The sequence below is a fragment of the Cloeon dipterum genome, chromosome 2 (assembly GCF_949628265.1).
Source record: "Cloeon dipterum chromosome 2, ieCloDipt1.1, whole genome shotgun sequence".
Lineage (NCBI taxonomy): Eukaryota > Metazoa > Arthropoda > Insecta > Ephemeroptera > Baetidae > Cloeon > Cloeon dipterum.
Genome location: NC_088787.1, coordinates 36,112,426 through 36,124,527, shown reverse-complemented (window position 1 = coordinate 36,124,527; position 12,102 = coordinate 36,112,426). Strand labels below are relative to the sequence as shown.

At 42.8% G+C, this 12,102-nt stretch overlaps 1 protein-coding gene across 1 annotated transcript; it reads left to right on the top strand.

Annotated features, from left to right (window-relative positions):
* Positions 1 to 1,412: 1,412 nt before the first annotated feature.
* Positions 1,413 to 2,981, top strand: LOC135937597 (uncharacterized). Its single transcript, XM_065480754.1, has one exon. It carries the CDS (start codon positions 1,413 to 1,415, stop codon positions 2,979 to 2,981), a length of 1,569 nt encoding a protein of 522 aa, XP_065336826.1.
* Positions 2,982 to 12,102: the final 9,121 nt, after the last annotated feature.

Here is a 12,102-nt window from a genome sequence, read left to right as displayed (position 1 = left end):
TTTCTCAGATTAATCTTGTGTGTTTGATTTGTCATTTTTCTACCTACGTTCTCTGTAGTTGTTCGTACCGCGACTAGATTATTCCCCCAAGCGATCAAGATCCCCCCTAGACAACCGACATCCCTATAGATTTGCGTAGACCCCCAAGTGCCCTTCTGGTACGAATTGCTGGCACGATAGAATTTAGAATTTGCTGCTAAATTATTAGCTGTCTGAGGGCCGAATGAATTTCTGCCGAACAAATTCTGGGGACTTTCGGACGGTAATGGGTGTCCGATTTGCCCTGGCGAGGGATGAAATGATTTTTCCCTCGTCTCATGGAGTGTACGTCTGTGCATGTCATTACGACTTGCTTCAGCGTATTCGCTTTCGCGGTGCAAACTGCTTGAGGGATTCGGCAGTGCCGATTTGTTTGCTGCAAATTGAACTTCTCTGGACTCGTCAAAATTTTCGAACTCTACTAACTTCGCGGTATTTTCTGTGATTCGATCACGGTGAGATGGGGCTGTGTAGAACGATTTATTCATCATTTCGAGCTGTTTCGCAATTAATCCTCTTGTTCTTCCCGCGATTTTGGACTGGGCTCTCGCGTGATTGAATTGCAGGATCGCGTACTGTACGCAGCATCGCCTACTTGCTGGTTTCTATCGCGTTCGAAATGGTGTACTAGTTGCAGGATAAAATCGTTTGGATTTTCTTCGGACAGCGCGTCCGTCATCAACGCGTTCTCGCACATTCCGCGAAGGCTGGGAATTTGAAATTTGACGATAGCGGAGTCTTGCAGTTCTTCTGCCATTTCTTTCTCAAGCGTTTCTGGTTCTGGATTAGGTTGACCGAAAATGGCACCTAATTCTTTGGAGCTGGAAATGGTGATTGCAAAAATCTCTACTTGAGAAAGTCGACCGGTCGCGCGGATTAAATAGAGGGACTCTTGCAATCGGCGTCAACCGGATAAACAGTTTGACGAACAGCCGGGCTGTACAGAGGAAACCGCAGGTCAGTTTCCCCTTGCCGATTGCAAGTTAGGTTTTGGGTCAGGAATAAAACTAACTTGGCTGAGCTGTATAGCTCCTGCTCTGGCCAACTAACAAGAGTGGCCAGGTAGCAAACTCAGAATCAGAATGATGAAAACCATAGCAGGCGCGCTTTATTTATATGTTTCTCCCCTACTAATCATTTACATACAAACATATTATGACAGGTTGTATCTCGCATAATAATAATAATAATAATAACTTCGACTATATAAGGTAGATGGCGCTGTTATTACCCTTTTACAGACTTGTATGCAGAGTTGGAGAACAAAGCTGATTGTAGGAAGAGGACCAAATGCTACAAGAACTGACGAGATCCAGATTCGACGAGGAATTTTTCAGGGAGATAGTCTTAGCCCTCTTTGGTTTATATTAGCGATGAATCCACTGAGCATGCTGATCAACGATCTGAAGTGCGGTTATAAAATGTCTGAAGTGCCAGCAGGTCTAATATCCCACCAGTTATATTTAGATGATTTGAAGCTCTACGCAAGCAATAAAAGGCAGCTGAAAAAGATGTTGGAAGTGGTAGAAAAGTTTAGTGACACGATCAAGATGGAATTTGGTTTAGAGAAGTGCGCTGCTGTTCATGTAAGGAAAGGGAAAGTGGTTGAAGGAGCAGAAGTTTTAGAGTTGCTGAATGGAGAGGTCATTGATTCTTTGGAAGAAGGGGGCAGCTACAAGTATTTGGGTATGCAGCAGCTTTTGCAGATCAATAGCAGTGACGTCAGAAAGTTGGTGGAAAAGAGGGTATTGGCTAGAGTTCGAAAGGTCTGCAAGACATATTTGTCAGGGAGGAGCAAGATCGCAGCGATTAATTCATGGGCGATTCCAGTTGCTGTGTACAGTTTTGGAGTCTTGAAATGGTCGAAGTCTTCATTGCAGGCATTAGATAGGAAGATTCGAGTCACCTTAACCAAGTTTAGGCTTCATCATCCACGAAGTTCAATCCAGCGATTGTACATCCCGAGGAAAGAAGGAGGACGAGGTCTTCTATGTTTAGAGGTCATGTGTGCTAGGCAATGTGAACAGTTGAGGCACTATTTCATGCAGAACAGGTCAGAGTTTGTCGAAGTGATTCAAGAAAAGAACTTGGCATTTGGTGCGCTTGATCTCATCTCGGTGGATCCCGTTGAGTTTCCCCTGATGAGTTTGGAAGACAGGAAGCAGGAATGGCGAGGAAAGGAGTTGCATGGTCGTTTTCTTCGGGTGCTGGAATCTCAGAATGTAGACAAGGAATGGTCAACTGAGTGGCTTAGAACTTCGGGTATTTTTGGTGAGACTGAAGGTTTTATTCTTAGCATTCAAGATGAGGTGATTAGCACTCGAGGTTACCAGAGGCATGTCATGCGCCAGGATGTCTCTGATAGGTGTCGATTATGTAGGGTACAGAACGAATCGATTCAACATGTTTGCGGAGGATGCAGTGTCCTGGCTCCCAGGGAGTATCTTGAGCGGCATAACAATGTCGCGAAGGTGGTGCATCAAGCGCTCGCTAAAAGCCTCAAATTACAGGAGGAAGAGCAGCCCTATGACAGATGCAAGCCACCGCAGGTCATGGAAGCTGGAGGAGTGCGCCTTCTTTGGGACTCGGAGATGGTGACTGACCGAGCAGTCGAGGCCAACAGACCGGACATCGTCGTCATTGACCAACGGAAGAAAGAAGGCCTGATCATCGATATCGCCGTGCCTTTGGATGCCAATGTGGAGAGAACCGTCGTCGAAAAAAAGAGAAAGTATCAGCCGCTCGCAGTGGAGTTGAAGGAAATCTACAACCTGGGGAAAATCAACGTGGTTCCTGTTGTCATTTCTACCAATGGAGTTGTGCTCAAAGACTGGAAGAAGCTGATGGAGACATTGCCGCTGACAACAAACCACCTCAAGCTGATGCAGAAAGCTGCAGTACTTGGAACTGCCAACATCGTCAGGAAGACTCTCGCACTTTAATTTCCACGCTGTTTGTTTGCTCGCCATTTCCCGGTTTGGCCTCTTCTTGTAGGCCCGCCGGGTTATGTGTATAACTGTTGAACCAGAATAAATCTAAGATAATAATAATAACATCCAGAATAAATCCAAGATAATAATAATCTTTATTGACTTTTGGCGAGGCCATATACATCAGATATGTTACATTCTAATAATGTGCCCCCCAATTGCAATGCACACACAATAATACAAATAAAAATCAAAGGTTTGTTACATATGCAAAGAATTCATCAGTATCGTAACATTTCTTTAAGTGAAGAAATTCATTCACAGCAACGACAAACTTATCGTATCGCGGCTCAAGCCGTAACGAAACTGGCAAGGCATTGTACAAAATTGCAGCTCTAGATAATGGACTTTGCTGCGAAATCATCAATTTCTGAGGAGCAATATACAATTCAGGCGCGCGGCGCGTTCCATGCCCATGCACGTCCCTGGTCTTTTTAAAGTGGGCGGGGTATTTTTTTTTACAAATTTACATGCCTCGAATAAATATATTGAAAACACTGGAAGCAGGTTGTACCGCTCAAAAAGTGGTCTCGCAGAACACAGCGGCGTCAACCCCTTCCAGTACCTTTCGCCCGCCAGGGCACGAATCAGCCGCTTCTGGGCCACGAAAACAGTCCGCAGCGCCCCATCGCTTGCTCCCCAGATCACAATACCATATGACATTATCGAATTCGCATGAGCATTATAAAAATTTAACAAACTTTTTCATCAACATTCCCCTTCAGGCTATTAAACATTGTCACCGTTGTGTGCAGGCGGCCACTTACGTACTGCGCGTGGTCGTTCCACTTGCAGTCTTGTCGCACGTGAAGCCCCAAAAATTTGGATTGTTCTGCACACGGAATTATTTTGCCGGCGAGGTCTATTTGAGGGGATTCATTATGTTTTTGTCCCCGGAACTGCACGAGAACCGACTTTGACGCGTTGAGTGTTAAATAATTTGCTTCACAGAAATCTTGAAGCATATCAGCAGACAACCGGTGTAGGTTGTCTCAGGTTCAACAGCAAATGTCATTCGCACCAGGCTCGGTAGGCAAGCGCTGGTACATAGACGTGGTGGGCCCTTTCCCAGAGTCAGAGACCGGCAACAAATATATCCTCACAATGCTGGAGGCGTTTACAAAATTCGTTGAGGCCGCGGCAATCCCAGATCAGAAAGCAAAGACTGTGGTTCAGTCGTTGATCGAGCAAGTAGTTTGTCGGTATGGTGCAATTCAAGAAATTATAACGGATAATGGCTCTAACTTTAAGTCTGACTTGTTTAGCGAGGTCTGCGGTTTACTGGGGGTCAAGCACACATTTACGTCTCCCAATATTCCACGGGTTAAATCAAATGGGAAATTGGGATCAATCAGCGACCTCCAAATTTAACACGTAAAATCCCATCAGCAGCAAGTGGTAGCCAAAGTCACTTAAAAGTGGTGGGAGAGCACGTGAATGTGACAGCGACTTCAATTTTTTACTTGTTTTGGTGATTGATTGGAAAAGATGATTGCTGATTGAGAATAAACAAAAACAAGCACGTCTGTCAAAATGCTGAATTGAATATTATAAAAATATGGTGCACAAAGACATTTTGGTTAGGGAAATTGTCGTGGTCGTCAAGTTTAAAATGCGCACCGCGCTCGACAAACAATCAAATGTTTACTCTCCAATTGATTAATTAATTGTGACAAAAATTAAATTTGATTTTATTTGCTAAGCTATTATTTTATAAAAGTGAGTGAGTTACAAAGTGAATATTTTACTATTTTAGTCAAAAAGATCTCCAATAATACAATTTGTGAGCTCTTATATACAACCTTGTTTTGGATCTTTAATAAAGAAATCACTTTTACCTTATAAAATATAAACAAAACTAAAATAGTTAAATTGTTATATACTATGTACTTTTGCTTTAAAATTTGGTCGGGAGGTTGATGTATTCCATTTACGGTAGATATGAGTTTTCCGGTTTTTTCCACGATATTGGCCACTGCCACTTTAGGTGTATCAAAATCCACCGATCGCCTATGGGGGAATTAGTCACGTCACTAGGCACTCTAGTGCTGCCCTGCTGCCGTCCAGATTTTTGCCCTTTCGTCTTTGCAGTCCTTCTCCAAGGATTCATTTTACAAACTTTTCGATGTATTCACTCCGCCGTCAGTCTGAAATGTCATGTGTGATTACCAAATTTGTGATTATTAAAAAAAAAGACAACTTCACATAACTTTTGCCTGTTCTGATGATACATTGCAAAATTTATTAACAAATGATATGTATACATATGTAATTTTTAAAACGAGCCTTTGGAAAATGTTTCAAAATCGCAGACTTGTTTAAAACACTTACACATGCATTCAATCGCACCCTAACACTCTCTGTGTGATTGATATATCGGTAGAAAAAAGGTGAATGGCTAGAATTTTAACTAATTCTCACTTTCCTTTGGCCAGTAACTATAATTAATTACTAACTGGAAAGAACTAATTGAATACATCACCTTCAACGACCGCCAGAAGGCTAGATTAATACCACCTGTTTGGAATTACAGCTGATTTGTGTTTTTCTTTTCATCTGACCGACGTAAACAAACAAAAACTTCACTCGGCTACACTTTTCAACCACAAGATGTCGCCTAAATGCGCGCGAAATTAAAATTTAATCACGTGATTCGTTCCCTTATACTAATAACATTGAGAGGCGAGAACTGTAACTCGGCGAGAACTATAAATTTTCCATATTTTCCAAGAAGTCCACGGCCCTTGAACTTAGCAACAACTATACTGCTGGCTTTTATTGGCAGTAGCTCTCCATATGCTGCTGATATGACCCTGAGCACCTGAACAGGCGCTCGCAGCGGTTGCAAGTCTTGACGCGCTGGTGTAGACGTATGTTTTGACGCCGCACTTGCAGCGCGCACTCTGTGCAGCTAACGCATTCGTGACTATTGCGTTGGTGACGCTCGAGAAGGGATTCCGTGGCAAACAATTCGTTGCACTGTTCGCACCTAATCGTCTCTGGAAGGTGTTGCTGTTGCAAGTACATCTTGCTGGATGCAGAACAGTATCAATGGGCGCGCAGTAAACAATCGCGGTTTTGGTGTGAACTCTTCTCACCTGGATACATATCACACCTCGAAGGCTTCGTGAGCGGTTTTTCACACTCTTCGCACTACGCACCTACGGAAGGATTCTTGACAGCTCTACTTCTTGTGCAATAATTGACACAAACCCGAGCGCTTGAAACTAAGATTGGTCGGATTATACTTACGTGGTTGCGGCCAGCTGTGGAGCTTTTAGCCACGCCCACGCCTGCGCTGAAATCGTGGCAACATTGCAGTGTGAAACTTAACGTTCACCTAGTTGTGCAGATGGTCGCGAGAGAGCAGGTCGCGCCAGCTGCAGTCACTAATGCAGTGAGAACTGCATAACATTCGTGCCGTGCGCATTCGATGTAAAGAACGAAACCGCTAAGCGTTTGTTTCTCTTCCAACAATTTTTATTATAATTTCAACTCTCTTTAGGGGTAAGTGAATCATTAACCTAATGAATTGTTAAACAAACATTCAATGATCATGTCAAAGTCAATTCAATATCATTTTCAGTCATTCAATATGAATAATTCACGATACAAGAATTATGTAATTAGGCGCCATATTAAATGCGACATTCAGAATGTAAAGGATCAATTCTTGAGCTCAAATATAAATGTAAACAATCAAACTGTTTGTAAATAATTTATTGTTGTGTTTCTTATTCAGTTACCTGTGTGAAAATGTTGTCTACGAAAGTTGGTTGCAACGGATGCTCATATGTCACTGACATGGCTGAGAATCCCCTATCCCCTGCGTGTTGGAGCTCGGCTCAGGGCGCACAGATATCGCTGCAAGGATCTGCAGCCGCAGAATAGGTAACAAAAATATAATATTCATTAAAACTCTTATAATCTATTTCCAATTTTATTATTATGTAAGATTTGACTGCATCAATTGCCTCACGAATCTAAAGCTAAGGAGCGAAAGCGAGCTGGAGGATCACAAGTTGACCAACAAGATGAAGTGTGCTCACGCTCACTGTGAGATGAAGTTGAATGGGTGCCTCAACATGGTAAAACACTGCAAAGAGTCGCACAAAGAAGAATGGTGAGTGTAATAACATATTATAATTGAAATACATATTAGGCAAATGTGTATATACGGGCAATTCAGTATTTCAATTGAATTTAAAAAAAAAATTAGTAGAAGAAATACAATTTGTTATTGGTCACGTAAAATGTTTAAATTTGCCATTGCAAGATAGTTGTGGTTAGTACAAATATAAATGAAGTAAATAACTTTTTTCAGGGTTCAAATGTATGGAGATGTGGTTGATATTGAGGCACTTGAGGAGCAAGTTGATGAAGAACAGTCAAGTGAGCAGCTGTTTGAAAAATATTCTGCTTCGGACATAGAGAATGAGGTACCTGCCAAACTTGTGAAGCCGCTCATCGAGAAGGTCAGTGATGAAGCTTACATAGTCGACAGTGACTTGGCAGCCAAACTCTTGATTAGGCCCAAGGAGAAGCAAGATGCAGAACTGCCACAAGATATTAACCACCTCATTGTACCATTCAAAATTCATAAGGACGCATACTCCGTGTTGGTGGTCAATATTTGTGAACAAACGTTGCACTTTTACAACCCAAAATACAAACTTGATGGCGATGGGTGCCAGCTGCTAGAGAGGCTAGTTGGAGGTCTCTAGTTGACCTATGGCTTGAATTTCAAGCTTGGAGGATTCAAGCTTGTTGAATACTACCTCAATAGTGTCGGGTCTGTCAGTGCTAGTTCAGGACTCAAGGTGACTTTCTTCTGCTGCCAAATTGGTTGTCAGAAACAAACTTACATGACAAAAAAACCTACAGAAACTTAAATGAAAAGTTTGCAAATGAGCAATAAACAAGTGGTGAAAAATTCTTCAAGTCAAATTTATTTATTGACAGGATACTGTAAACAGATGAATTTTAATGAGACAATTCACAGATCCCTTCCGAAAATGTCCAATTAGAAGTCTTCATGGTTTTATTTTTTATCGTTCTTAAATTTTCATGTTTCTTCGGAATTACTTAATTTCTTTGCCCAAAATCACGACTCGTCGAGCACCCTCTAATAAGCGTCATGCAGCAGTGTCCTGCATGACGTTGCTTTTGGTGTGCATGACGGGTACTGTTGGGTGTATGGGGACTGCCTGTCGGCGCACGTCACCTGTACGACAGGTAACTTTTGACCCCCACTCACCGCTGCAGCGGCTATCGTATTCACAAGCCCTGCAGCAGCCGATGCGACACGAGTGTATAGGCTAGACAGCTAAGCAATCTCACGCTTGAAGTATTTTATTTCATTAGTGAAAGTGTTTTTTGACTGTGCTAAAAATTAGTGTTGTGATGAATTCTTATAAGTCATAATGCCCCTTTCCAGCTCTTGCACCACTCGTGTATGTAAAGCTGTTGGCCGAGGGCACGTTAAGCGTTTGCTGATATAAAAATTGCGATTGAAACCGTATAGGGGTTAGCAGAATAATTTGTTCTTGTTTTAAGATGATTATTTTGATTGATACTTTATTCTTAACGTGTGCTTTACTGCATTTTAATGTATTTCAATTATTGTAAAATTACTTTGCCTGAAAAATGTGGAATTCCAAAAATTGATTGTATGCATGTTATTTTCCAGTTCAGACTCCACTTCGTTGCTACTTGGCAAATAAAAGCACACATACAAGGAATAGTTGAGGTGTTTGACTATAAAACGCAGCCTGCTTATTCGAGCACCCACAGGTGCATGACGCGATATTCTGGTGCATGACGCGTACATTTGGGTGCATGACGCGAAATTCTGGTGCATGACGCGTACATTTGGGTGCATGACGCGTACTTTTTGGTGCATGACGCGTACATTTGGGTGCGTGACTCGTTCATTTGATGCGCCATGCATCCAGTAGTACGCGTCATGCACCCAACAGTACCCGTCATGCACACTTAATAAGGCGTCATGCAGCAGTCCTGCATGATGCGTGTAGGTGGCTGCTGCATGTCGCGGCCTTAAGTGTGCATGACGCGTACTGTTGGGTGCATGACGCGTACTACTGGATGCATGACGAGTGCATTTGGGCGCATGACGCGTACTTTTTTGGTGCATGACGCGTACATTTGGGTGCGTGACGCGTTCATTTGATGCGTCATGCACACTGAAGGCCGCGTCATGCATCCAGTAGTACGCGTCATGCAGCAGCCACCTTAGCGCATCATGCAGGATTGCTGCATGACGCGGCCTTCAGTGCGCATGACGCGTACTATTGGGTGCATGACGAGTACGTATGGGCGCATGACGCGCGTGCCCATCTGGCTTACCTTTGTTCTGCACCTGGCTGGTGCTGGCCCTTGATTCCATGGGTTTGCTGGGTTTCAACGCATTCGCCTTTTCCTGCTCTTCCCCAAGGTCCTTGATGCCTTTCTTCTTGGCTTCCGTACAAGCTGAAATGAAAAAAAATTGTTAAAAAATAATATCACAAATGTAAGAGTAGCGATGCTAGAACTGCGTACAGCTCAATTGCGCTCAAATGCACGCGTCATGCACCCAATAGTACGCGTCATGCAGCAGCCACCTTAGTGCATCATGCAGGATTGCTGTATGACGCGGTCTTCAGTGTGCATGACGCGTACTATTGGGTGCATGACGTGTACTATTGGGTGCATGACGCGTACTATTGGGTGCATGACGGGTGCGTATGGGCGCTTGACGCGCGTGCCCATCTAGCTTACCTTTGTTGTGGACCTTGCTGGTACTGGCTAATGAGTGGTCCATTTTTGAAGGAAGGTCTTCCTCAGAGTCGACCTCAGTCAATGGGGGTGGGAATTCTACGTGTACATGGAAAGAAATTTGTTTCAATTTTCTAGAATATCCGTAGTTTAGACTACAAAAATATTACTTTTGACACCTTTCAATCCTTGATGGACACTCAGTCCTAAAAAATTTGATTTACTATTATAATTTGAACATTTTCATCCATTAACATTACCATTTTTCAGCATCTGTCGAGATCTATCGTCTTCGTCCAAGGCATCCAAACGAAGAATACTTCCTATTTTGAATTGCTTAAGATATTGTTCTTCTTTATAAAGTTCTTCACAGCTTTGACCTGTTACTCCTAGTCGTTTGTGTTATTTTATGAATTTTCATTTATTTTTCAGTATACCTGCAACAGCTGTTTCCTTTTTTTCTTCTTCTTGGGTCTCTTTGCCTTGGCCTGCAAGATAACTTGCTTCAAAGAGAGCATATTCATTTGGCCAGGCTGGAAACTGCGGACTGCCTCAATATCCTTAAACACGTCGAACCATTGTTTAGCTAGATGTCGAAAATTCATGAATGAATTCAAGTTTGAAAAGAACCAGTATTTTTTTCAAAATATCATTCATTATTTATTAGGACAACCCAGTGCCGTAGCTGAAATTTCATCTCCTTCCCCAAACTAATTTGCAGTATATTCTTTACTAGTGAAAATTTTTCCTATTATATTGCTTTGCTGCTCTCATTTTGCAATAAAATTGTATTTGCCTGATGACATCGCAAATCGCGAACATAGAATTTTAAGTACTTAACAGAGTCAGATGATTTAGGAAACCTCTCAGGAGGGATAGAAAAGCAACAGATTAATAATATAAATATGCGTTTCTCAATACTTTTTACAATCCTAGTATTGTTATTGAAAAACGAGATCATAAATTACATAATTTTTTGATTTTGCTAATTTCTTGACATACTACCTAAAGTCTTATGTCTACATTTTTTCGTATCCAGTATCTTGACTTTTAGCAGTGCAAATAATATACAAAATTCTGAGTAATGTGGTTATGTACTTACTGAGGATGTATTTCACTGCTGAATGAACTGCTTCGTCCAGGGACAGTCCTTTCACATCTTCCTTGCACAAATTGGCTCCTTTAGCAAGTTCTTCATACATTACGGTCTCATCGCCATTATTAATCAACGTGTGATTCCGTCAATTCCCCCAAGAAAACAACGTTTGGCTAATGTAACACTAATCTTCAATTTCTTTTCCACTGATGGTGGGACCAGCTGGTCACAACTCCGGCCCAGAAAAACGTCCTCAATGAACCAGCCGTCGGAGGTCACCGGAGAGCGGGACAGGAACAGCAGAGAACTTCAGACCTTCAAAACACAAATTAAAATTTGATCAGAATATTATTGACTGGATGGGAAAAGGAAATAGCACGATAGTTTTTTTTATTGCCAGGATTTTATTATATATTTTATCATTAAACAATCCAACCACTGGCCCATCCAGAAAATTTCCAGTAATTAAATACATAATGTTTCTGTTATTTAAACTCTTTAAATCCAATTTATTTGCGCTGAGGCCTAACGTAAATTTGCTTATTAAAGTCTGACGATTAGAGATTAACTTTGTACCCTGCCTGGCTTACCACGCCCCCTCCCCACTCACCCTCACCTAACTCAGGGCTTTCCCTGAGTAGGGGAGGGTCGCCACTGAAGGAAAACCCACCCTCCATTCTCCCAGCAGCGACCGAAGGAGGTGCAGCCTAATATAAGCGCAGGCAGCCTACAACTCGGGGCAGAAAGCGAGCTGTCTACCATAGACCTCAGAGCTACCTTGCCCCAAGGAAGAGGACACTCACCTAATCCTTGACTTGGCATAGGACACTTCCTGATCGCCAGGCCAAGCTGTCTCCAAGTCCTGTCCAGGTAAGGTAGATAAGGGTAGCCGGCAGTTCTCGTCTAAACTCTGCGTCTTTTCAGGAAACTCTGGAGACGACGAACCCCTCGCAGCAGGCCATCTTGGTCAGGAGGCCAGCAGGCGCCTACCAGGAGCACGCGGCTGCTAGAGAGGATTCGCAACTTCAGTCGAGGAGGGACAACTACTGTGCCAAATCTTACCTGTACTAGGGAAATCCCTTCTCCGGAGTCCAAGAAAAGGACTGATCCCCCTTTCCTTTGTTCACAGGAGGCGCTCGGGTAGACCGGAAACGGCGCAGCCTACGCCCAAAGAAGACCAGAGGAAACCAGCATTAGACTAGG